This window comes from Pseudorca crassidens, chromosome 4 (assembly GCF_039906515.1).
Source record: "Pseudorca crassidens isolate mPseCra1 chromosome 4, mPseCra1.hap1, whole genome shotgun sequence".
Classification (NCBI taxonomy): domain Eukaryota; kingdom Metazoa; phylum Chordata; class Mammalia; order Artiodactyla; family Delphinidae; genus Pseudorca; species Pseudorca crassidens.
In genome coordinates this window covers 21,959,764-21,986,470 of record NC_090299.1, presented here as the reverse complement: position 1 = coordinate 21,986,470, position 26,707 = coordinate 21,959,764, and the positions used below count along the sequence as shown (strand labels likewise).

Below are 26,707 nucleotides of genomic sequence, written 5' to 3'. Positions count from 1 at the left end.
ATTTAGACAATAACTTTTCAAAATAACTTAAAGCAAATACCCTTAAGTTTTTCCTCAAGAGTAATGTATAAAGTAGGTTTATAAAATTTTCAACTACTTTTATATTGAAATTAGCAATACTTATGTCATATGTTTGTAAATTAAGCAGTTAAATTTAGCAAGAGTACTTCTGGAAATCTTCTCAAATAGCACTAGTGTTTTTGAAAATATATAAGTAAAGCAACTGTATAATATTAAATCTTATTTAAAAGTAAGTTGAATGTCAGTCACTGATGAGCTTAGACTTATCAGGACATTCTTACTGAACACAATGAGAAAAGGTATTGATAAACATAATAAACTAACATTGAAGGGAACCAAATACACAATTAGAATGCACAGAATTCTGAAGTGAAGCATTGTAATAGAGTTCTCAAATAGCTTTACAATTTTAAGTTCTCGAATACAACATTAAGCACATGGGGGAAAAAGAAGCTTTAGAATCAGACAGACCTGGGTTCAACCTGCAGGCTCCTTTCATTTCTGCCCATTTTACTACTGTGTTGGGAAGGAAAATAAATCTCTTTGAGTCTCAGTTTTCTCCATCTGTAAAATAAGGAAAATAAATCTCACTGCACATGGTCATTGTGAGAATTAAATGTGAAAATGTAAGTATAGTCACTAACATATAATAAAGTATTCAGTTAAAATTAATCCTTTCCCTACCCACCTTTATATTCTTAATACTCAACAGACTATATACATATTCTTTTAGCTCCAACCACTATATTGCAACCTCTTGCTTTCTAATGTTTGGAATGGTAGGGTTTTTTTTTTTTTTTTTTTTTTTTTGCGGTACACGGGCCTCTCACTGTTGTAGCCTCTCCCGTTGCGGAACACAGGCTCCGGATGCGCAGGCTCAGCGGCCATGGCTCACGGGCCTAGCCGCTTTGCGGCATGTGGGATCTTCCCGGACCAGGGCACGAGCCCGTGTCCCCTGCATCGGCAGGCGGACTCTCAACCACTGTGCCACCAGGGAAGCCCGGGTTTTTTTTTTAAATAGGAAACAGAAGACATATAGAAAAGTTTATGTTGATTCAATCTGGTACTCCCATTACTAAGTTAAAATGTTTATTATTAATCATTATCATAAACTATGAAATTGCAAAAGGAATAGAAAAATTCATCTCTACCCTCAAGGAATCATACATAGGGAGACAGGACAAATGTCCACACTATATTTGTAGTCTCATTTTCTCTCTGCATATATAATTCAATATCATATGTACATTTTATTTACCATCAGGAATCTATCTATTAATATCTATCTATCTATCTATCTATGTATATATATAAAGAGAGAGAGAAATTTTGAAAATACAAATTCATATAGCTATTTAAAGCTAAATATTCAATTATTAAATATTTGGATATGTCTGTGTAATATAGACTAAGAAAAGGGAGAGTTTGGAGGTTATCAGATAGCTTGTGATTAAGCAAGAGTAATGGATCCTTCCTTCTTGGTCGATGAGTTGAAAAGTATAACAAATTCAGGGGGCAAATTATAGCTTATCCCAATTTAGCAAAAATTTTTATTGATTAACCTACTATGTCTCCACAAGCCAACTTATCTCAAATATGAATTAATAAGTCTTACGATGCCACAATACTGTAGGAATGAAGTTCCTTTGAATTTAAATAAGTTATATTAAAAATATATTTAAAAATCAAACAAAAATGTTGGCATATAGCATTGTTGAATTGTATTATTTCTCAGAGGTTAAACTATGTGGATTCTTTCTTGTAAATAATTCAGCGTATCAAAAAAAGAAAAAAGTTATTAGTTAATTCTGTCTATTAAAAAATCTGAAAACCTGGAATGTTCAAAAATGTGAAAAGATTAGACCATTTATAGTTCCTCAAGTCAATAGATTATTATTAGATTATTACAAAACCCTTAAAATGATCATGAACATGATGTAGAAGCTTTCAAAAGTATTTCAAACAAAATTGATTTGCAATAAAATACAAGATTCCATGTGCACTAGAATTATAGTTATGTGATCATTATGCTTATAGGTGAAGAAAAATGGGAAAAATTGTGTTTTGGTAGTGGGATTTGAATACGTTTTTAAAAATACAGAATTTGAAATTTTCCAATTTCTATATGGTTGACTCTGATCAATTTTAGGAAAGGAATAGGAAATAAAATGTGGTAGTCATGGTAATGGAGTTATGTATACTATACAAAGAAAAGACATGGTAAAAGGTAACTCTGCTTTCCTGGGAAAGTCAGGAGTGAATAAACAGAAGTGATAACCTCAAGCTAAGGCTTAAAATAGCAATTTGTAGGTGACAAGAGTTAGAGAGAGTGTTCCAGGCACAGGGAACAAATGGAACAAATAGGGAGGCATAACGGGATACAAGTTTCAAGTAGAGCCACAGTTCTGGAACATAAAATGTGAGAGGAGAGGGCAGGAGATGAGGCTGGCTGGACAGCTAGGTAGGGCCATTTGTGTCATACTGAATAGTTTTCTTTTTTTGGCTACACTGCATGGCTTGTGGGATCTTAGTTCCCTGACCAGGGATTGAACACAGGCCATGGCAGTGAAAGTGCTAACCATTGGACCACCAAGGAATTCCCTTGCTGAGTAGTTTTGACTTTTGTCCTGGGGAGCCATAATAGAACCTGGAGTAAGGGAAGTGAGTGACCTGATAAAGTTTTCCACTTAAAAAGGTCACTCAGGCAGCAACAGGGAGGTGCCTGGACGAAGGGTTGAGAGCTAAAGGATAAGTATGAAGACTACTGTGAAAACCCAGGCAAGAGATGTGCAGGGCCTGAACCAGGTAGGGAAAAATGGAAATGAGGAGGAAAGAGGTAATTTGCTAGAACAAGATCTCCCAATGTTCTGTTTGCAAATCACCTGCATACAATTTGTAAGCAATATCTGAAACTTCCTGTCTTTGGAGGGAAGACTCCATTATCAACATTTTAAGTCGGTGCCAAGGTGATTCAGAAACACAAAGTTGAGGGCCCCTATTTTAGAAATCCTCAAATATAGTTGGTAATACTTATTGATTTGTTGTGGGAATGACGAATTGTTTAGGACAGTGCTTCTGTCTTGGACATCTGAGGGTAGTAATAACATTTGCTAAGATGACCAATATACAAAAAGAAGCAGCATGTATTGGAAAACGGATACATGTAGGTCTAGATAGGTTATAAAGAGTGCCAGGAGAGTATTAATTTGGACAAATATAATAGGTGGTTGAATAGAAGGGCCTGGAGATCAAAAACAAACCTTGGAATCGTCAATATGTAGGTCACAGTTAAAGCCAAGAATATAAATGAAATTTTCTAGGCAGAGTGTATAGTCTAAGAAAAGAGCTTTGGGTAACACCAACATTTAAGCGGCAAGCGGAGAGAAGCAGCTTACCAAAGAGACTACCATTTGATACCGGAGGCAATCAGAAGAAAATTAAATTACTGCAAAAAATAACTGTCTACTGGTGAAATTATCAAGAGTTTTTGGAAAAGAAAAAGTAATTTTTAGTGTAAAGAAAGGATAGGCATGGTTTGACAGAAGAAAACTGAAAACATTTTAGAGAAGGAAAAGAGCATCAGGGAAACCCCAAAGTAGGAGTGATCACATGGTAGAGGTTTTGACATGGTGGAAGAGAGAATTATATGAAAGACATAACTAGGTGGTATGGTAGTATAGCTGGAGAGTAAACAGCTGTGCCTTTGAAGACTTGAAGAATGTCACTTAATGCATGTGAAAATGGTTTCACATTTATGCCAGGAATTTGTGTGACTTTTAAATGGTAATTACAGAAAATTTCTAGCTCATGTGAAAATAAATTGAGGAGGTGAGACTGGAAGAAGAAAAGTTAGAAATCCTCAGGAACAAAGTAAACAAGGGATGGACACATCAGGGAATAAGAAGGGCCTGATTAAGACAGTGGAAACAAATTGCTTCACCATTTTGAAGCTTGAACATTTTACAGACCACTCAGAAATTTAGGATAGTCAACACCTGAACGTTACTTCTAAAGAATCAGCTCCAGAGGAGGGAGATTTTGTCTTCATTGATATTTCCCCAGAACCTAGACCACAGTAGACACTCAATTTACATTTCTAAATTAATCCATTAAGTGTGGTATATAAGGCCTAGTATAAATTAATATAAGGGGCACAATTTTTTAAAAATTAAGTTAATAGTTTCACTGAACAAATACATACTAAGATAGTCAAGGAAAAAATTAACTATGATTTGGTAAAATTAAACACTAAGTGGTTTCTTTTGAAAATTCCATGAATTAAAAGGGGTTTAAAAATGTCTCACACTTTCAGACTACTCTTTTCTGAGAGATCATAAAAAGAATGCACTCTTCATAAATTTACCCCTGCATGAAAAATTAAACATGGGAAAATGTTAGGTGGAGTTTAGTAACTCTTAGGCACTCTGTGTTTATTTATTCTTGCAATATTTTTCCAAAGGATATTCTGGACCACTGAAGGAAATTCCTCCTGAAAGATTCAACACCACAGCTGTCCCTAAGTACTACCAGTCACCCTGGGAACAGGCCATTAGCAATGATCCGGAGCTTTTAGAGGCTTTATACCCTAAACTTTTCAAGCCTGAAGGAAAGGCAGAACTGCCTGATTACAGGAGCTTTAACAGGTAATTCAATTATCCTGGGTGACACTTCAGCATGCAATACCAAGGCTTTTATATCATGGTATGGAGAACTGAATCTTCTGGTAGAAAAAAATTTTTTAAAGACTCTAAATAGCAAAGACTCATTTTTGCAATATTATTAATATGTCAAACCTTAGTCCCTTTTTAGTGTAACAATGAATGCTATAATACAGAAACAATCACTAAGATCATCTCCCACATTTTAAAATGTTATTTTAATAATAATAATTTCTAATTTGAAGGTTGATATTAGTTTATGTGTTGCTCCAAATGACAATGCTGTTCAAGAATTTCAGAAATAATTTGCATGCAGGACTGTGAGAATTACCATCTAACTCTAGGTTCCAATTTATATTTGCGTAGGCTTTAAGCCAGATTAAAGGTAATTTAGGGCCAAGACTCCAGCACATATACACACCAATACTTATGCTACCCAAAATACTGCCAAATAATATCTGCATTATAGTTTACACAATGGACATTTATTTTTCCCTGTTATCCATTTTTTATAATTTTCATATATTTTTAATGGTCTCATAATCCATTCTTTGACCACTAGATTTTCATTTTAGAGCAAAATATCTCCAGTATCCTGTCTCACACCCACTCAATTTATAGGCCGCTTAGTGATTATTCACTTAAAAATTAATAAATTAAGGAGTACATTTTTGATTTACAAAAGAATGCCACAAAGTCTGCATTTAAATAGTGACCTTCCTTAGTACTTTTCAAATTATTGTACTAGTAACAATTTAGTTTTCACATATTGCTATAGTAATAGTATGAGTACTACATCTATTATTAGTAATACATTAGTAATACATCTACTAGTATTATACCTAGTACTACTAGCATTATTAGTAATGCTAATAGTATTAGTACTACATCTATTGCATAAAGGAGGTATATCATAGAATTTAAGGAGGGTTTGAGGTGTGGCAAAGAAAAGATGTTGAAAGCCCATTCTAATCAATGATATAATTTTTTTCAAAAATGAGAATGTAGAAAATTATAAAAGTAAAACACTAGGAAGAAATGGAAACTAATGGAATACTTGAGGCTTGTTTTTGAGATTAGTGCTTTAGAGATGCCATATGACTTCTGTATACCTTGTGGCTTCAGTACCCCATACCTGCTGAGCAGCTTGCTTCCAGTTCTACAAACACACTATAGTATCTGGGTTGGTTATAAAGAGATGCCTATTGATTGTATAAAGACCAAGTGAGTGCTATAACAATGAACACAATACTACATAATTAGGAAATGTAGCTCCCTGTGTTAAATCAAGGCTTTTGTAAATGTAACACTGTGTGTGTGTGTGAAAGAGAGAGAAGGAGGGGGGGAGAGAACTTAACTTGCTAGTAGTTCTCCTTTACCTGAGAAAATTTTATTTTAATATATCTATTTTTTTCTTTTTGTAAAAACAAATGAGAACAGAGACAGGAAGAGGAAGGGGGAGGAAATAAGTAGTTTCCAAATATTCTCAAAGTCTTTTGCAAAGAGTAAAATAATGCTCTTTGGTAGCCCCATATTATTATACATAATTACTAGATATTGTTAATAAAGCATGTAAGAGTGAGATACAGTCTTACAGCCTTCAGCAGTGGTAATGACTAGATGAGAATGGGCTCCCAAGTCTAATCATAATCTCAAAATAGCCCATAGTTTAATACAACTTTGTATTCTTATACTCATTTTGAGATATTTAAATATTTATGTTATATTTAAATAACACTATATTAAACCTATGTAACATGTGAGGAAAAGTAAACTAGGAGCAAGGAGGTTTCCAGCTCTGCTTCAAAAAGCTGTATGACTTTGGGTATGTCACTTAACCTTTCCTTGTATTAATTGCATCATCTGTAAATACATTGTATGATTATATGATTAAGTACCTTTAAATATATTACATGCGTTATCTATTTAGTAGAGCAATTTATTTTAACTTCTATACAACCATTTTATATAATTTTTTACCTTATAGAATAATCAGTAATTATTATGGGTGTTTTATATGTCCAGCACTATTAATTTTTACAAATGCAAACCAATTATTGATCAATTGAAATAAACAACAACAAACAACAAAGCAACAAAACAGATTCATATATTAACTGAATCTGAGTAAAACAAGCTTGTTAGTCACTACATAGACGATAAAGTGTAAAAATCATTTTAAGTCAGATCTATGTTTGAAGAAATTATGTTACGGGAATCACAGAGATGCACAGTGATCTTTTAGTAGAATATTCCAAATCTTTCAGTGGAATTTTTTGCTTCACTAACTAAAACTTGAAACTATTTTCAGAGATCTTAAAAATCTTACAAATAGTCTCTCACTTTGAATGCTTAACATCTCTGTTAAAAGATTTTCTTTACTTTGTGTCCGAGGGCAATAAAAATTTAAACAGGATATAGTCTCAATGGTGCCAAAGAAAAGAAAACTGCTTTTCAAAGAGCAACCTTTCACTGGATAAGCGGTAGGAGGTAGGAGATGGGTGATGAACAGAAGGGAATGTTTTCATTTACAGAAGAAAATGACCCACCAATTGGGTGGGAAAAACAAAACAGAACTGGATAAAAAGGGAAAAGCTAATGCACTAAATGCCAAACCCAAATATTGGATTTCAGTGGCACGGGAACATTTCTTTTTTCATTTAATTCAGAAAAAAAATAAATACATAAGTAAAGGTGATTACTGGAATTAATAAATACAAGATTAATTGACCAAATTCAGCCTAAATCTAGAAATGCTCAACTCCAGCCTCTTGTATCCAATGGATATCTATACTCTTAAACTCCCGCAAATGAATGTATGTCTTGTGCAATTGCTGGAGGCCCCACAATTAAAAAGACCACGGCTGGTTTAATGTTTTGTTTTAATGTTTGAAATTCTTAACAATTTTTTAACAAAGGGGCTCGAGTTTTCATTTTGCACTGTGCCCTACAAAATTATGTGGCGGGTCCTGATCCCAGGTTCTAAACTTTACCCTAAGCTCCTCTGTATTCAGGAAATTTTTCCCTTAAAGTAACTACATTGGTCCATATGTGTTTTTTCCCCCCTCACGTTTTACTCTTCTCTTGTCTGTGAGTTCATTGAGGTTAAGACCTACTACAATCTTTGAATTCCTAGCATATAGCAGAGTGTCTAGATATAATAAGCAATCAGTAATTCGTTAGATGAATAAATGAATGAATCAACGAACAAACTATTGCTTTACAGTGGTAAATTTCTAAAATGACAAAATGTTGTCTTGGACATCTTGGACATCCAAGAATAAGTTTTACTTATGTACTGAGTCAAATTTGAGTCATAAAGACTCTTCAGTTCACTAAATCATGTAACAAAATGTGGGACATTAATCACCTAGTTACATCACGAATGTGATAGCAACCTGGTTTGACACCATTTAGACACAGACAAGTGGTTGAGATTCCTAAATATACTGCTCTACTTAGAAAGTGATCTGAGAAGGCCCAATACTCCTTAAGAATTATCTTGTGCGGGTACGATATAAAGTAGTATAGAAGAGAAGGCCTTCAGTGAGTTTGGATGCCTAGATTTAAATCCTGATTCTACACCTTACTAGGTGGGTGACTTTGGGAAAGTCATTTAACTATCTGTGCTTCAGTTTCATCCATAAAATGGGGATATAAAAAGAATCAACTCATAAGTTTGTTGTGAGAATTTAATGAGACAATCATGTAAAGCTTGGTACTCAAAGTGTGGTCAGACCAGCTGTGCTGGCATCACCTGGGAACTGGTTAGAAATGCAGAATTTCAGGACACACACTAGATTGACTGAATTAGCATCTGTACTTCAACAAGATCCCAAGGTGATTCCTATACCAAAAGAGTTTGAGAAGCACTTAAAACAGTGTCAGGTGCACAGTACCCTGTCAATAAATATTAGCTTTATTACTATGCCTTCTGAAGTTTAACAGTCATAAAGCACCTGACTGATGATCTAAATTCTTAAAGTTATTTTCCTAAACAATTTCTCTCACCTCCAGAGTAATGGTTTTAGGCCCTGGAATGTGAAAGTCTACACTGATATGATTGCTGAAATACTACATTAGACTGAGGTTACTGCATCAGTCAGTGATCTGTTTTTATCCATATCTTCCACAGCAATTTGGGGAAAATATTACAAGGTCAGTTATCTGGAGAACAGATGCAATAGAAAGTAAAACATACTGTTCTTCAGAAGGGAGCAAAACACTGGAAGACAAGAAAATTATGGGCCAATAAGACATGAGATTCTATACTATATGACACAGTTACATCTGCTACAGCCATTGTTGAGGTCACCTACCCACTCTGTGGACACTGAAGATCTTATCTGGCTTTCCCTCTTCTTCCCCAGTACTATTCCTGTCATCACTTTTTGGTGGCTTAAGTATCCACGTAAATAACCCACTGAACTCTCGGCCCTTTCATGTCCTTCACTGTCTTGCTTTTAAGGATCCGTCTCTCAATCCCACCTTAGTCACTCTTGGCTTTTCTTAAAGTTTATCACTACCAATACCTATTATTACCTTCAAAATCTCAATTTCAAGCATCCCACTCTCTATCACATTTTATCTTTATTTTTCATTTATTCTTTATTTCAATAATGTTTCAATTCCACACATCAAAGCCATCTCACTTTTCAAAGTCTATCAATCATTTTCTCCTTACTTTATCAGACTCCATGGTCCCTCACTATTATCACCCAGAAATTAAGATATTCAAGAAAGATCATAGGTGATTGAGATTTGAAGAAAATCAGATCTCTTCCAGGCTTTAAAATAGTCTCTGCAATACTGGAAAATCTATATAGTCTTGCCAATTCCATTGTCCAAACGTTTATAAGAATCTTCTAGGTACAATACATCATACAAGTACATATATTGAGTAAGTTACAAAGATACATCAGAGAGAATTCCGGTCCTCTTGGAGTGCAGGCTGGTAAGAAATACAACAGTCAGACCAGTGGATATAATGAAAGATGGAAAATAGGGTTACAGGGGAGGTTAAAATAGAGACCATGGAAACTTAGGGGAGAAAGAGCTTATTTCTGGCTGTGGAAGATCAGGGAAAGCTTCAAGAAGAAAGTTAAATTAGTAAATACTTAAATTACTTATATAACATACTTAGAACTTAAAGAACTTAAAGGGGATTTAGAAATGTAGTAATAAGGGTCAGAGCACTCCAGGCAGAGAAAAATGAATATCTGTAAAGGCAATGAGGTTGGAAAGCATCAGGAAAAGAGCAAGCAGTGTATCAATTTGACTGGAACAAATAGTATATGAAAGTGAACAGGGAAAAACCAGCATGGACCCTTCCATTGGAATGTCAAGGTAATTTTTTCCACACGTACACCAACCCTGTTCCTCTTTGTCTTCTATCAGCCAGTTGCTGAAACTCTAAACCTAGGAGTAATTCTTGATTTCTACATTTCTCTCACAATTTTTATCCAATTTGTCAGCAAATCCTGTTGACTCCACCCATAGAACACATCTTGAAACCACCCACTTCTTCAAGGAAAACACCTGAAATACAAGCTGCCATAATTTCTCACTTGAATTGCTACAATATCTTCCCTTCTTCCATTCTTGTCCACCTATAATTGTTCACATAGTAACAGCTGCCAGAGTGATCTTTATAAAAATTTAATCAGATTATACTTATCACTCCCCTGTTGAACACCTTATGATGGCTCCCTTTCACACTTAGAATGAAATCCATATTCCTTATTGGACAAAGTTCCACACAATCTACCTCTCTGTCCTCTCTCCTTTCTGCCATCCCCCTCACCTGTCTAACAAGATAGGCCTTCTTTCTTTTCCTGAAAAGATCAACATTATTTCTGCTTTAGATTCTTTGCATTAGCTACTGGCTCTACCTGAAATGCTGAAGTGCTTCAGGCATACGGTCCATAGCTAACTTTTGACCTTCAGATGGCAGTTTAAATGTCACCTCTTCAGAGATGTCTTCTCTACCTATCTAGTCATTCAGTTGTGCCCTATTATATCATCCTATTTTAATCTTCTCATAGCTCTTTTCATTATTGGATATTTGTCTATATGTTTATGTTTTTTAAAATTTATTAGTTTTTTATTGACATACAGTTGACTTACATATGTTTTTTTCATCTGTAATCCACTGTTGTTTTTTTTAATTTCTATTTTTTTAAACATCTTTATTGGAGTACAATTGCTTTACAATGGTGTGTTAGTTTCTGCTTTATAACAAAGTGAATCAGCTATACATATACATATATGCCCATATCTCCTCCCTCTTGCATCTCCCTCCCACCCTCCCTATCCCACCCCTCTAGGTGGTCACAAAGCACCGAGCTGATCTCCCTGTGCTATGTGGTTGCTTCCTACTAGCTATCTATTTTACATTTGGTAGTGTATATATGTCCACGCCACTCTTTCACTTTGTCCCAGCTTACCCTTCCCCCTCCCCGTGTTCTCAAGTCCATTCTCTACATCTGCATCTTTATTCCAGTTCTGCCCCTAGGTTCTTCATGACCTGTTTTTTTTTTTTTTTAGATTCCATATATATGTGTTAGCATACAGTATTTGTTTTTCTCTTTCTGACTTACTTCACTCTGTATGACTCTGTTTATGTTTTTTAATTGTCTGTCTCCTTCGCTAGAATATAAAAGCTTAGACTTTGACTACATTGTTCACTGGTATACCCCCAGCACTTAGAACTGTGCCTGGCACTGAGTGAATGAATAATTAATGGCTAAATCAAACGAAGCTAGAATGTTACATGGGAACTTGGATGCCAAGGTAAGGAAGGTGGACTGTATTCAGACGAGTAGAAGGATTCTGAGGTTTTTGAGATAGAGGTGGAAAGATGCAAAGATATACCTCTTGCCTTAAAAGAGCTTATAATTGACAGATGACCCAAACAAAATCGTATTCTGAAAAAGAGAAGCTAACAATACAAAGTACCATATTATAAGCACCTAATGACTCACATAAGACAATCAACGTGACAGGAATTTGGTTAAGAAAGGGAGTGAGGGCTAGTGGAGAGGAGGCACAGAGGAAATATCTTAAGCAAGTATAACATTGTCAGCAAAGGCACAAAGGCAAGAAATGTTGTGATGTCCAGGGAACAGATTAGTTCAGTCCAAAACTAAGAGTACGTACATAAGGACTTTACACCAATTTATTATCAAATATCTGTTTTATCATAAAGGCATGGTCTTTGAATGGAAATGCTTGCCTCAGAGGTCAAAAACTGAAACCCTACTAAGAATATAACACAACAACATGCCCATAAGACCATGCATTAAATTGTTTTCTATTTTCTGTCAAATAAATTTGAATATTAATTAATTTATTCTTTTTCTTTTCATTTCTCACAGAGTTGCCACCCCATTTGGAGGTTTTGAAAAAGCATCAAAAATGGTTAAATTTAAGGTTCCAGATTTTGACCTACTACTTCTAACAGATCCCAGATTCATGGCCTTTGCCAATCCTCTTTCTGGAAGACGGTCCTTTAATAGGACTCCTAAGGGATGGATATCTGAGAATATTCCTATAGTGGTAACAACTGAACCTACAGAGGATACCACCATACCGGAATCAGAAGACCTATGAAAAGAAAGTTGTATGTGACACAAAAACCTGTAAACGTCAATGTTGCTGTTTTATTATTCTACTTACTTGCAAAGCCACTTATACTCTTCATTAGTAGCAATAATTTAATAGCAATTTAGCAATTTTCCTTTTATGACATTTAATTTCAATCTCAGATCAAAATCTAATAAATAATTAAAAATCTTATTTTAAAACCTTTTAAGTCACTCGTCTTTATTCATAATCTTGTTTTCACCTGGTCTAAGCAATCCAGCCTTTTCAATGAGAAAGTCCAGAAAAGTTACTGACAACAAAGGGTTTCATCTTTTTTGCCTTTAATATAAGCTATTACTGAATAAGTTTTTCAAATGGATCTAGAATCAAAATATAGTGCAAGATATTTAGATTAATTCAGAGTTTTATTTAAGGGATGAAAGCTATGGAAGTTGATATACAAACATTATTGATGGAGAAAAGGGTTGGGTTCTTCTTTTCTGACAAGCTTCCATGATAAAATAACTTGTCTAGATGAAGTCTTTTCATTAGTCATTCTTAGAATTTCTAAAGTGCTTTGTATTTTTCAACGTGCTTTGAATCATTAGGTAATTGTTCCAGATGGCATTCGCCAGAGTTCAACTGGGTTATTATTTTTGTTTAGTATTAAGTCAAGGAGACTGAGAGACAATGACTCAAAGAACGTCATACTATTGCAGTTTTCATGATCAAGGTATACTTGGAATTCAAGTTCCACAATGTTGTATGTTGATTAGGTTCAACTTTATGTATGCATTTTTAGAAGAGTAATAACAAAATACATGCTAGTATACATAGAAATAAATATATGTATACGACGGGGGGAAAAGAGAGTGTGTAATTTGAATTGGCAGCTTTCTTTGCTGAATCTTTAAATTCTGCTCAAATCCTTAAGCACGAGGGAGTATATGCCTAAAACACAAATAAAAACAAGAAATGGAAGAACACAAAAGCATTTGAGAGTAATATAGCACACATCTATCATGAAATATATTAATATATTTGTATAAAAGACTCAAACTAATATAAAGTTATAGATATATCTTAAAATATGGTTGAAGAAATATATGCCATGGAACTGGTAAGACATAAATATCAATTCTTCCCATTTCAATTCAGTTAAAAGTTCTGTGATAGATGTTTATACCACAGAAGAAATGTCTTATCCATAGAAAACTATCTACCACATTAAGTTTAGGAGACTGGAAGAAGGAAAGTGTATAACAGAGTAATGAAAATGCTGTGTAGCAACATCACATATTTACAAAAGAATCTGCATGTAATGTTGAAATTGGTGGTTGTTTTGATCATCTTCTAGTCTTTACAAATTTGCTTATGAAAAACGCAGTGCCTAGAAAGGAACAGTATCTTACTTATGCATATTATCACTGTAGAGAATTTGTATAATCTAAAGTATATCTTTAAGATATCTTAGTTTTGGGGGAAGCGGGGGTGGCGGGGGTGGTGGTAGTGGTATGAATTGGGAGATTGGGATTGACATGTATACACCAATATGTATAAAATTGATAACTAATAAGAACATGCTGTATAAAAAAATAAAATAAAATTCAAATATTAAAAAACAAACAAAAAAACAAAAAAAAGATACCTTGAGCTTCCCTGGTGGCGCAGTGGTTGAGAATCTGCCTGCCAATGCAGGGGACACGGGTTCTATCCCTGGTCTGGGAAGATCCCACGTGCTGAGGAGCAACTAAGCCCATGCGCCACAACAACTGAAGCCCGCGCGCCTAGAGCCTGCGTACCACAATGAAGAGTAGCCCCCGCTTGCCGCAACTAGAGAAAGCCTGCGTGCAGCAACAAAGACCCAAAGCAGCCACAAATAAATAAATAAATAAAGTTATATTAAAAAAAAGATATATTAGTTTTATTTATGTTTTGGTATTTACCTGTTTTAAAATAACAATGTTGGCATCTACGATAACTCTAGATATGAGGGTCCCATCGTGCCATTTTTTTTTTTTTTTTTTTTTTTTTTTTTTGCGGTACGCGGGCCTCTCACTGTTGTGGCCTCTCCCGTTGCGGAGCACAGGCTCCGGACGCGCAGGCTCAGTGGCCATGGCCTACGGGCCCAGCCGCTCCGCGGCATGTGGGATCTTCCCGGACCAGGGCACGAACCCGCGTCCCCTGCATCGGCAGGCGGACTCTCAACCACTGTGCCACCAGGGAAGCCCCCCCATCGTGCCATTTTTTTGTTCATTTTAATCTTTTAATAAATAAAAAATGAGTCATATTCTATTATGCATTTTGATGAAATGGTTTAGTTTATTGGCAATTTGAAATGTTACTACTTTTCATTAAACTGAAATTTTATTGCATTATTCTAACTATCTCCAAATAGTTAAACTCTATGCTCAGTGTCACCACTCTGTCAACCACCAAAAAGGGGCCAGCAATTAAATATGTTAGTTATAGAACAGTATTCTCCACATCATAAAGGAGAATTTTAAAAGGGGAAATCTTAAGTTTTTTTTTTTTAAGATTGGTTAGAAAATGATGGAATAGCCGTCTGCTCACTATCATATTTCTTCCTTTCCTGGAAGTATCTATTAATTCTAATTCAGTTGTCTGACACCTTTAGAAATGCCAAATTTCACAATCTGGTTGCTACACAATTAGAATTTGAAAGGAATTTTGGATGGGTTTTCCACTGACCTAAAAAGCAGCTAAATCTTTCAAAGTCTGAAGAAATATGATAGGCTTTTTAGAACAGCAGAAAGACTGTGGCATTTTTTCCACCCACATTTGTATAATGAAAAATGAAATAAAGGAGAAAGAAAATTAAAAGAAAAAGTAAATGAATGAAAATAATATTTGCTGATGGACTACTAAATGCCAAGCACTATACTCACTGGTTTATAAAGGCTATTTAATGTGTATTATTTTATTTTATTTTACTTTTTGGCTGCGCTGCATGGCTTGTGTGATCTTAATTACCCAACTAGGGATAGAACCCAGGCCACCACAGTGAAAGCACTGAGTCCTAACCACTGGACCACCAGGGAATTCCCTATATTTTAAATATTATTTTATTTTCATGATTATCCTGTGAGAAATGTATTATAATCTCCATTTTATATAAGAAAATTGAGCCTCAGAGAACTAAGGTGACTAGCTTAATTCTAGCTCTAAATAGAAGAAATAGGTGAGTCTGGCTCTAAAATATATGCTCTAAGAACTCATGGTTCATAACTTCTCTTTCAGAATAATTTCAGCCTTAAACTATTTTATTATGTCTAGACAAATAATAAAAAATCTCCATTATATTAATTTTGGGAAAATATAGCTATAAATTGAGTAATTTTAGAGTCACCCTCTAAAGTCATTCAGGCACTCATAATCATAAAAAGTTGAACTTTCAGACTTTCAAACAAGCAATGTGCATGTTTAATTATGAAATCAGAGAAACACAAAAGCATACTCTGATTAAACCTGCTTGTTTCTGCTCAGCATTGTGCACACTTCTGATCGATGTAAACTTTTTTTTTTTCTTTCCCCTGTAAGGGGCAAAGGGAGAAAGAAGAAGAAATAAAGAGGACAGAAATGCACAACACTAACCATAAGGCTGAACGAAATCATCTAGTGTGATAACACTCCAAAAACATTCCTTTAAATGAAAATGTTTTCAACTTTTCAAAACTTTAGAAGAATTTCCATTATACTGTTCAACAGACTGACTTCTGGGTCATAAAATTTTATCTCCTATTTTATTTTGCCAATTTCTTGATGATCAGCTGGCCAATTGTTTTCTGGATAACACTAGGTCTGCATTAACAACTACAGCAATAGTTAGATCATTCTTGGCTTTTTTTTTTTTAATATTTATGTATTTATTTGGCTGCATCAGGTCTTAGTTGTGGTACGCGGATCTTCGTTGCAGCATACAGGATCTTTTAGTTGCAGCATGCGGGATCTAGTTCCCTGACCAGAGATCAAACCCAGGCCCCCTTGCCTTGGGAGTGAGGAGTCTTAGCCACTGGACCACCAGGGAAGTCCTCATTCTTGGCTTTTAACTCTCCACTCCCTTCAATTTTCTCAAGGCTGGTATTTTCCATTTCTTAACTCAATATTTGAAAGGACTAGATAACTTAAAATAACTAATTATCAGTTATTACAAAATCAAGGCAAATATGGACAATAATTTTTAGTCAAAATGACCACTTATCCACTTAAAATTTTACATTTTCTAAGTAGACCAATTTATAAATGTTTTAGCAGCGTGGAAATGAAGGGAGCCAATTATTCTCACAAAGGCTAAAGTGGAGCAGAATGTCCAGTCATGAGTGTGAAAAGAACATCCTGAACTTTCCAACTCAGGGCACAGCTGTACCAGCCGACTTATTAATTCTGGAATTTCCTCACTCTGCTGCTTATGCAAGATAAAACTTACATGACATCATTGCAGTTTCCCAGCCACAACTGCTTTTTATTAAGCTTAGGAAAGTATTGCTCTGAATGCCCCTTTTCTTATGAAAAATACTTTCAACCTCCACATGCTCTATTCTGTAGGAAGAAGGGCAGTTCACTTTCTATGAAAGGTGGAAGAGTGCCAGGCTTTTGCCAAAAGAACAAGCAAGGGGAATCTATTCCAAACTAACTGATCAAAGCACTTCACAAATATATCAAAGGATTTTTAGAAAATTATAATGCTTAAAAAAGTTAAACTTTTCAGAACTAAGAAAAAAGTAAAATTGTGTAAGAATTTCAAAGGCTTACACATTGAAGTATTATTAGATAAATAAAAGGGTACGTCCCTATTTGAATTCCTTAAATAAAAGAACTAGATTTCAACTCAGGATATAAACTTTCTCTGACTTCTCAATATAATGTGATTTCAATAGGAAGATTTGGTACGTATGGGCAAAGAGGGGGGAAAATTATTTCTAAGAGGTTACAATTCAGTTTCAAAAACAATGTGCTTATTATTCTGGATTGTGTAATATTTTGAAGCACATTTCAATGACAACTTAGGCAGTGTAGGAGATGGAGACAGCTCAGGAAACAGAATTGGAAAGAGTCAGAAGGACAAAAGGTAAATTCAATTACTAATTGAAGAATTGGTATAGAAGCTGCAGCACTAGCAAAATAAATCTAAAAGAACAGGGGGAAAAAAGGAAGGCCAGAATGAAGCAGGCCGAAAGGAAATAACTGTGATATTCTATGGTTTCTAGAGCATTTTCCTTACCCCCTTTGAAGAAGTTTTGTTATATGTATATCAATTGTCTAATGTGAATTGTCACCCAAAATAGATAACTCTCATTACATTTTCTTTATCAACACGCACTTATAAATTGCATATTAAAGCGGTTGTATTTAAATGTGCCAGCTATCTGCTAATCTACCACAAATTAGTAATATAATCTCAAGCAATTTACTTCACTCTGGAAGTTTTCTCCAACTATTTATGTGTTTCAAAGGCCACTTCTGCCTAAGACCTTCCCTGACCACCCTTAAGAGAGCACACTTATAACCCCTTATTGTGCTTTTATTTTTCCTTTATAGCCCTTATTACTCCCTAACATAATGTGTTAGTCTGGGTCCTCTGAGGAGTAGATGCCAAGATGGGGTTAAACCTGCAAAAATTTTATTAGGAAAATTGCCCACATGAGAGAAAATGGGGAGAGAGTCAAAGAAAGGCAGGGAGAGAGTCAAAGAAAGGCTGGGAGAGACCCAAGGGACCTCAGATGGAACTGCATGGATATGTTCTAGACTGCCCAGCAGTCTAGGGAAGATTCAGCAAGGCTGTTGGAGGATCTGTGAGCCCAAGTCACCTGTAGGAGAGGTCCGGTGTTTCCCAGAAACGAGTCTGCCTTAGGGTCACTGTCATGGTCCCTCAGTGGCTGGGAGCAGACTGCGGAAGGCAGGCTCAGCAAGAATGCAGTGATGGAGGTCAGAGGGAGTAGAACTGGGGCCCTCAGACAACTACGTTAAGATCCACAAGATGTAGCCGCCACACATAATGTATGTAGTTATTCCTTTATTATTTATCTCTCCCACTCGAATGAATGTTCTCTGAGGGTAGAGACTTTGCTTTTTTATTAACTACTGTATCCTCTGTGCCTGGTATATAGTAAAGAACAATAAAAGTTCATTAAATGTATCTTAATTATGGGGATAATACTAGTATCTATCTTAAAAATTATATATTATACATTATATTACTGAATACATTGTAAATGCTTGATACATGTTAGCTATTATTATTAACAAAATAAAAAATTATCACACAGTAAGAAAGCAAAGGCATTTAGAATGAAGTTAGATTAGAGGTTACACTGGAACTGCTTTGGGATAAATATATTTGACCCTGATTTGGAGCTAATATATGTTGGCGCAATGAGTATATTAAATACATACATAATCAGAAACACTAATGTGGCCTGACTACTTTTTAGGATAAGCTTGTGTCAGCTCTATTCTCCAGACTCAAAACTGCAATTAAGGGAGACTTTTTAGGATCTTGCTAAAATAGTACTATTTCTTGTGAGCATTCACGTATTTTGTAGGTCACTTGAGAATTTTAAAAAATCGATATAGTGGATACTTTCCTTGATCAGTATATACTACCTTTTTAGAAAATACATTATACAATCAGAAAGGAGTTCCTATGGACAGATGGCTACATAATCCTTTTTTTTTTTTTAAACTAAAATGGCTTTTCATTTAAATAACTGTTTGGAATATTTCAAATCAGGAAGTATGTTGCCCCAGAATCCTAATGTTTTGGCACAGTCATCTCTAGAGTACAATGAATAAAAACAATCACCCCAAGTCCCCTTCTCTGGTGGGTTTCCATGTTGCTTAAAGAAATTAGGCATCTGGTAGTCATAAGCATGGAAAGGAGGTGATTCCTCTGTGAGCTGATGCTAACATAATGGAAAATTCACTTAAATACAATCAACCTGAAATAACTTTTTCTTTTCCAACTTATCTTGAAAAAGCAGGAATACTTTCTAAGCTTAATTTTAAACTCAGTTCCTAATACTTATTTTACCTTACTTCTACCTATGTGAAAAATTGGAGCTAATGAAGTTTCTGTAACACAACTGATTTGCCTCAGGTTCCAGGCCTCATGTGCAAGGCTGTCTTCTGAGCCATACAGCACTCTAGGCTCAGTTGCTATTTTGGTACATAAAGTCAAACATAAACATGGACCACATTTATTCAAAAAACATTCTTTACTTATGATGCATAGAAAGAGATGTAGATATAATTTATGGTTAATTACAATAAGCTTCCTCACAAACTCATCAAAATCTATTAAAAACACATTAAACTTATCATAATACTATAGACAATGTGCATGGCCCCCCTAAAATCAATATGGTGAAATCCTAACCTCCATGTGATAGTATTAGGAGGTGGGGCCTTTAGGAGGTGATAAGTGATAAGGGCGTAGTCCTCATGAATAGGATTAGTAAAAGAGACTCCACAAAGCTCCCTTGCCCCTTCCCCCATGTGAGTACACAGAGAGAACATAGCCAAATATGACTCAGGAAGCAGGCTCTCACCAGACACCAATCTGTCAGTGCCTTGCTCTTGGACTTCCCAGCTTATAGAAATATGGGAAATAAATTTCTGTTGTCTATAAGCCACCCAGTCTATGGTATTCTGTTATAGTAGCCTGAACAGACTAAGACACATAGCAATGCAGAAAAATTATCATGTTTTTAGATGCATATATGTATAATGTATTAATTAGGGTTAATGATCATAATTATCATAATGTATTAGACTATGCATTACTATGTACTAGCCTATGTACAAATCCATACGCTGATGTTTACTTAAGTGTCCTCTTGTTAGCATACCAAAAGGATATTAATATTTAAGATATAATAGGAATAAGCAAAAAAGTTGTATTTTACCAAATACAACCCACTAGTACTATGTTAATAGTGTAACGAAATACTCTCTTTGGTTTAAATAAACAACCATTTACTTAGAATCACAGCACTTTAGAATTAGACTCTATCTTGAAATACTCTAGATCAATTCCCTCATTTACAGAATAGAAACTTAGATCAGAAAAGTTAAGGAACTGGCTCAGTCTCACGTTGCATGTCTAAAATTAGAACCCAAGATTCCTGCTTCTGATCTAACATTCCTCCCACTAACTTATTCTCTCTCCTATCTCAGTGGAGAACACAATCATCCAGATGATGGGCACAAACCACACACCTTCTGGTGACACAACATACTGTACATGATTTAATATTTATCTATATCTATATAAATATAGCCTTATATAATTTGTATACCTTATTTATTAGCCACAGAGAAATAAAACTCTGAATTGGGGTAATGTTAATAAAATGTGGAACCAGAGAGTAAAGGCTTTTTTTTTTTTTTTTTTACAATATCAAGAAGTTTTACTTTAATCAGTAAAAAATTTTAATGTGACAATATCAAAACAAAATGAATATTCTTTCCTAACTGGAAGGGGGTACATTTCCATACTGTATTAAAAAAAAAAAAAAGAGTAAACATTGCTCCTTCCACCAGAAACCTCTTGGTCCATGTCTTTCAACCTATAGTTGTGTTCAGTTAGGTGGTGTAAAAATTAACTTAGATGGTTATGATCAGCAGCTTTTCAAATGAAACAGAATAAAGGAAAAGAAAACATCAGAGCATATCACTCATAGAAATAGTATTATTTCAGGAAACTACTGATTTTGCTTTATATATATGTTCATGCAAACTGGATCACAATGTAAAATATATTGCATATTCTAGGTTGCAGTCTAAAATGTTTGAAAGTTACTGTTGTACCTACTACTAAATGCTGTTTAAAATTTAAATGTCAGCACTGTTAATAGCAAGTGGAATGGCTTTTCTCCATCACATCAAAACTATTATAACTAATTTGATAAAGAGTTATTCAGAATTAAAAGAATTTGAAACAGTAGCAGAACAAAACTTGTAGAAAACAATTTAATCAGAAAACCTTGATTTAAAAATGTACAAAATGGCATTAACACACATTCCAGGGATATTACTTGCCAAGAGTTGGTTTGTTTTTCCTCCAGCACAATTTCAGTTTGAGGGCTTGTTTTACAGATAAGAGACTAAAAACCTCAAGAGCACTAACAGTTAAGAAATAAAAAAATTAAATACTCTAAAATTTCTGCCTTTACCTATACTTCTTTGAATTATTTCTATCACTGAATATTTTCCAACAATTTTATTACTGTATTAAAAAGTAAACCTTTTTTTCCTTTGACTGTGAAGTGAATTTCAACAAGGAAGTTCAACTTGAAAACAATGGTGCCCTGAATATTTTTGTCATCTTTACAAAGAAAATTGCTCTCCAGGGCAACTTCCTTTGGGTTCATGGCTTTAGCCAATACGCTATGAGCAAAAGATATGGTGTTATTTTACTATTGTATTTCTTGAAGAACTACCTCAAAAACAAGGCAGTCTAAGATATATAGTTGTGTGTGTGTGCACGCACACACACGTCACAGAGTAAGTTTGGTAAATTTCCAAACGCCATAGTGTTGTTCATAAAGTCAGAGTACTACCACAGATATCACAATTGAGAAAAAGAACATCTTTTCCTGTGACGTGCTCTTGACTTCTTCCTTATGTTCCCCTTCCCGTGTCTTTCAGAAGGGCACAAAGGTGTCAAGTATGTTTATCACCAGTATTTGAATATAGAAGAAATCTGATTGCACTTTAAGAAACAAAAGAGTACTATCTCCTATGAAACTTTCAGAATATTTCAGGGAAAATATTTCACACCAGGAAAATTCTGTGACTAGGAATTGAATTTTAGCTCTGCTATCAGTGTCTAGCATGAGCCTAGGTAACTTTACCTCCTTGAGCTTAAGTGTTATCATCTGTACAGTGAGGGATTTTAGCAAACTAATCTCTCAGATCCTCTTTATCTCTAAGATTCTAAAGAATTGTATAAATAAAACGTTATAAAACTTGTTTTTGAAAAAAATTAAAGATAAATTATACTAATGCACAAAAATCCTAGTGAATCCTAGGCTTTCAATCAAAACCTAGATGTTTTCGGACTTTAATTCTGGATCTGTTAGTATGGCACATATTGCCTTCCTCATTCCTACTTACTCTACTGTATTTCCATGGCTGTAACCAGACGTCATACTTAACTGATAAGTTCCTTTACTTAGTCATTCAGTTTGCTTATTGAGTGCCTCCTATATGCCAGACACTGTACTAGGTACCCCACTTTCACTGTCTCTAACATAAGGATATTAATAATATCCAAATATTAATATTTTATGGTTGTTAGGAAAGTTAAATAATGTAATTTGCATAAAACACTTAGTTCATGGTGTATTTTGGAATTAAGTAACAACTGGGAAAAGGCCCCATTTCACATCTTCAGCGTTTAGAACCACGTGGCTCAACCCCTTCCTTTATGGATTAAGAGGTTAAAAGAGGTGAGCTGACCTCCCACAGGCTCAGCTCCTTGAGAGCAAAAGAGTTCCATAACTCTCCATCCATTCTTTCTATCATATTATGCTGCTTCTGAACGTAAGCAATTCCACTATCTGTTTCTTTCATTCTTTCTCTCAGATTACAAAAACGTTACTAGGAAAAAAAACATGCAAATAAATGCCCACAGGGGTGGCAATGCTACTAATCCTGTCAACAGCAACGCAGTTAGGGATTAGCTAGGACACCTTGCTATGTACAGATGAGGAAACTGGGTTTTAGGGTAGTTAATAACTGCTCAAGGTCACACAAACAATAAATGGTAAAGTCAGGATTTGAACATAGGTCTGTCCAAGTCTAAAGGCCATGCTCTTTTATGATACCGTGTTGCCCTTAAACACGGTCTCTACTTGGCTTTCTAAACAATTTTAATGCTGCCATGAGGGTTAACGTGGGCTACAGCTGGAGCTGAATGTCAGGAATCCAGCCTTCATCAACATTTTCCTCAATGATTTAGCTGCAGACAAAGAAGATATAATTAATTCTGGCAATATAAAAACTGAGGAAGAATAGTGAATTTTAAGAAATATGGGCTAAAACTTCAAAACCTAATAGGATGTTTTAAAGAAATGAACGAAACAGATGATGAAGATGCTTGTGTTCTGAGGCAATATAAGCATTTGTGTCCAAAAAAACTAATGGCATTAAAATTTGTGAAACTCAGCTTAATGCCAATTCATAAAAACAAAATAATGGAACAAAAAATTTAGTATTTTGAACATAAACTTATATTGGCTAACAAAGTGACATAGCTACAAAATAGGTTAAAACAATCTTACTTAAACTGTCCTGATAAAAACAGTGTCTGAACCAAAAAAGGAAATAATTTCCCCAAACCATAATCAAGCTAATTGCAAAAACCTGTTTTTATTTTTGGGCACCACATTTTTTCAGAAGTTGACAACAAAAGTGAATCCTGAATTCAGTTTCATGGATTATGAAGACTGTTACTGCATTTTCCAGGGGCATGTTGATGAGTCCACTGTCAGTGAACATAGGTAAGAGCCTCCTTAGATGAAGGCCCACACAGAGGAAAAAGCATCTTAGATGATGACAGAAAAATGTCTTCCTGTAACTGATACCTTAAATATCTTTTTCACTTTTTTTTTTTTTTTGTGGTACGCGGGCCTCTCAATGTTGTGGCCTCTCCCGTCGCGGAGCACAGGCTCCGGACGCGCAGGCTCAGTGGCCATGGCTCCCGGGCCCCGCCGCTCCGCGGCATGTGGGATCCTCTCGGACCAGGGCACAAACCCGTGTCCCCTGCATCGGCAGGCGGACTGTCAACCACTGCGCCACCAGGAAAGCCCTCTTTTTCACTTTTGATTTTAGATCAAAGTCAAATAAATTTAAACCATGGGCTCATGCATATTTATGTTCTTTAGTTCTCATTCTTTACATTCTACTTGTATTTTAATTTCCCATAGCTCTGATTCTTTTTCTTATTTACATTTGACCATTGTTTTATGTTATATACTAGAATTCATTTTATTTTATTTTTTAGAATTTACTTTAAATCTTTGTAGGATAAGGTGAAGTGTAATGAATGAATGAATGAATGAGTGGATTAGTTTAATATTTACTAGGGCTTCAAAAAATTGTTGAGAGAACTGAGTACTTTTAGCTTGAAAACACAAAAGATGTTTTCAAAGTTCAATAGCATCTTATGGAAAAGAGAATATAGATTTCTGTTGCTATAAAGGACAGAAAATAAGACCAGTGTGTAGAAATTACTAGAAGGTGAAGTTCAACTCACTGTGATGAAAATTTCTTAATAGTTAAAGAGGTCTTAAAAAGGAACAGGATGCCCCACAAAGCATCAGGTTTTCTATCACTGTCACTATATTTGAACAGACGTTGGACAACCACCAGCAGGGATGATCCTTTAGTGAGTGGGAGGCTGGACAGGTGGAATCTAAAGTCTCCTGCATCTTTGAGATTGTAATAAAATACATGTAATAAAATACATATTACGGCAAGAAAAACAATACATAGGTTCTTATAGCATCATGTTATCATTGATGACAGCAGTATTGGTAATCATAATAACAACACTAATGGCCATAATAACACAGTATAAGACTTTACAATTGCTTATATCTGGGGCATCATCAAAAGATATCATATATAAGCATTATTTCTCATCCCAATTTTACAGATAAGAAAATTAGGACGTTTCAAAGTGAAATAACAAACAAAGGTAATGAAATTGCCTAAGCTGACAATAAGTCAGCAAAAATTAAGGAGGTTATTTGCTAAACTACTAACTGGTTAACTAGCTAATGTTGACTCTAGTATATAAGAGGCTTAGAAAGGTTGAGATGTAAGTTTTGCCTAATGAAGAGCTGGCTGAGATGCCACGGATATTGAATTTGATCTTCTGATGTTTAACATGTCATGCTGCAGAACTTTGAGGAGTACAGAGAACACTCAATTCCTGAATTACCTATTTTATAAGAGGATAGAGAAACTTCAGGGACTCTCTCTCTCCCCACTCTCCCCATCTCTGCCTTATTCTTTCAGACCAGATACTATAAATGACAAGGCACACTGCCACAAGAACCTCTGAGCTCAGTTTTATAGCTTTGCAATCAGAGAAAAAAGGGATCTTTCCTGTAAGCTCTAATTTGAAAACTCCTGGGAAAGAATGCTGATTAGCATGAATCACCCATATACCAATCACCAGAGCCAGAAAATGGTGAAATGCCCCACAAGGAGTTGTGCCCATCCTGTGGTTTAGTGGTGTGGATTACTAAAAGCAGGAAAAGACAAAGCAATGTATGTCCACAATACATATTTTCTTAATTGAAATAACGGAAATGTATAATAACCAGGCACTTCTAAATACATCTTTGAAATGGCTTTTTTTAGATGTGCATATATTAAAAAATTAAGTCTTCTAAACTTAGAGATTACTTGATCAAAAATATTATAATTTTACCTCATTTTTGGTTCTATTCTCCCTTATTTCTTTTTTTCCTTCCAGATTTTTATGATCTCACAGACATGAGTTAATTTGGCCATAATATGACTCTACTTCTGGTTCTGATTGTGAGAAGCTACTTAAGAAGGAAGGGTATTCGTGTAACACATCTGAATACTGACCGCAGACCAGCAGCCTTCCAGAAGACACTCTTAGTGACGACAACTTCTTTCCAGGTGTCTTCACTCTTGGTAACTGTATATTTTAATTTTACAGAAAAAAAGAAAAAGAAGAAAAGAAAGCCTTATTGTTAAGTTTCCATTCAGTGACTTATTGTAGATACAGATTCAGGTGTCGAACAACTCTTTACTGATGCCTACTCTGTGCCACTGTATTAGACTTTACAGAAAGAATGATGATCAAGAGAGAGGTGTTTCATGGGATCTTCTTCCTAGATAGTGAGGAAGACAATAAACAAATAAGCAAATAAATAAGCTAAATAATCACATGTTGTGAAAAATGGTATGAGATGAATAAACAGAACACTGTGATAGAGGTAAGCAGGGAGTTCTAGGTCAAGGATGACTTTTCCAAGAAGATGAAGCTAAAACTAAAGTATAGAGGATGAAAAGGAGTCAGCCACTTGGAGACTCAGGGGAAGGTGCTGTAGGTCAGCGTTTCTCAACCTTGGCACTATTAACATTTTGGACCATACAATTCTTTATTGTGGGGGACTGTCTTGTCCATTGTGGGATGTTTAGCAGCATCACTGGCCTCAACCAACTGGATACCAGTAGTGGCACCCCTTCCCCACCCTAACTGTGACCACCAGAAATGTACTGGTCTTTGCCAAATGTCCCCTGGGAGAAAAAAATCATCCCCAGTTGAGAACCACTGTTCTAGGCAAAGGGAATAAAGAATGTAAAATCCTTGAATAGCATGAGATGCTGTTAGGGAAGTAAGGATAGATCATTAGTCCATTCAGGGGTCTGCAGGC

The 26,707-nt window shown here is 35.2% G+C and overlaps 1 protein-coding gene across 1 annotated transcript in view; it reads left to right on the top strand.

Annotated features, from left to right (window-relative positions):
• The window catches only part of MYOZ2 (myozenin 2), a 34,984-nt gene extending 22,492 nt beyond the window's left edge, over positions 1-12,492 (top strand). Inside the window, exons 5-6 of the mRNA XM_067735199.1 lie at positions 4,481-4,664; positions 12,056-12,492. Of these exons, the coding sequence (XP_067591300.1) occupies positions 4,481-4,664; positions 12,056-12,290 (419 nt within the window). The 3' untranslated portion in view covers positions 12,291-12,492. The remainder of the gene's footprint in view (positions 1-4,480; positions 4,665-12,055) is intronic.
• The last annotated feature ends 14,215 nt before the right edge of the window (positions 12,493-26,707 follow it).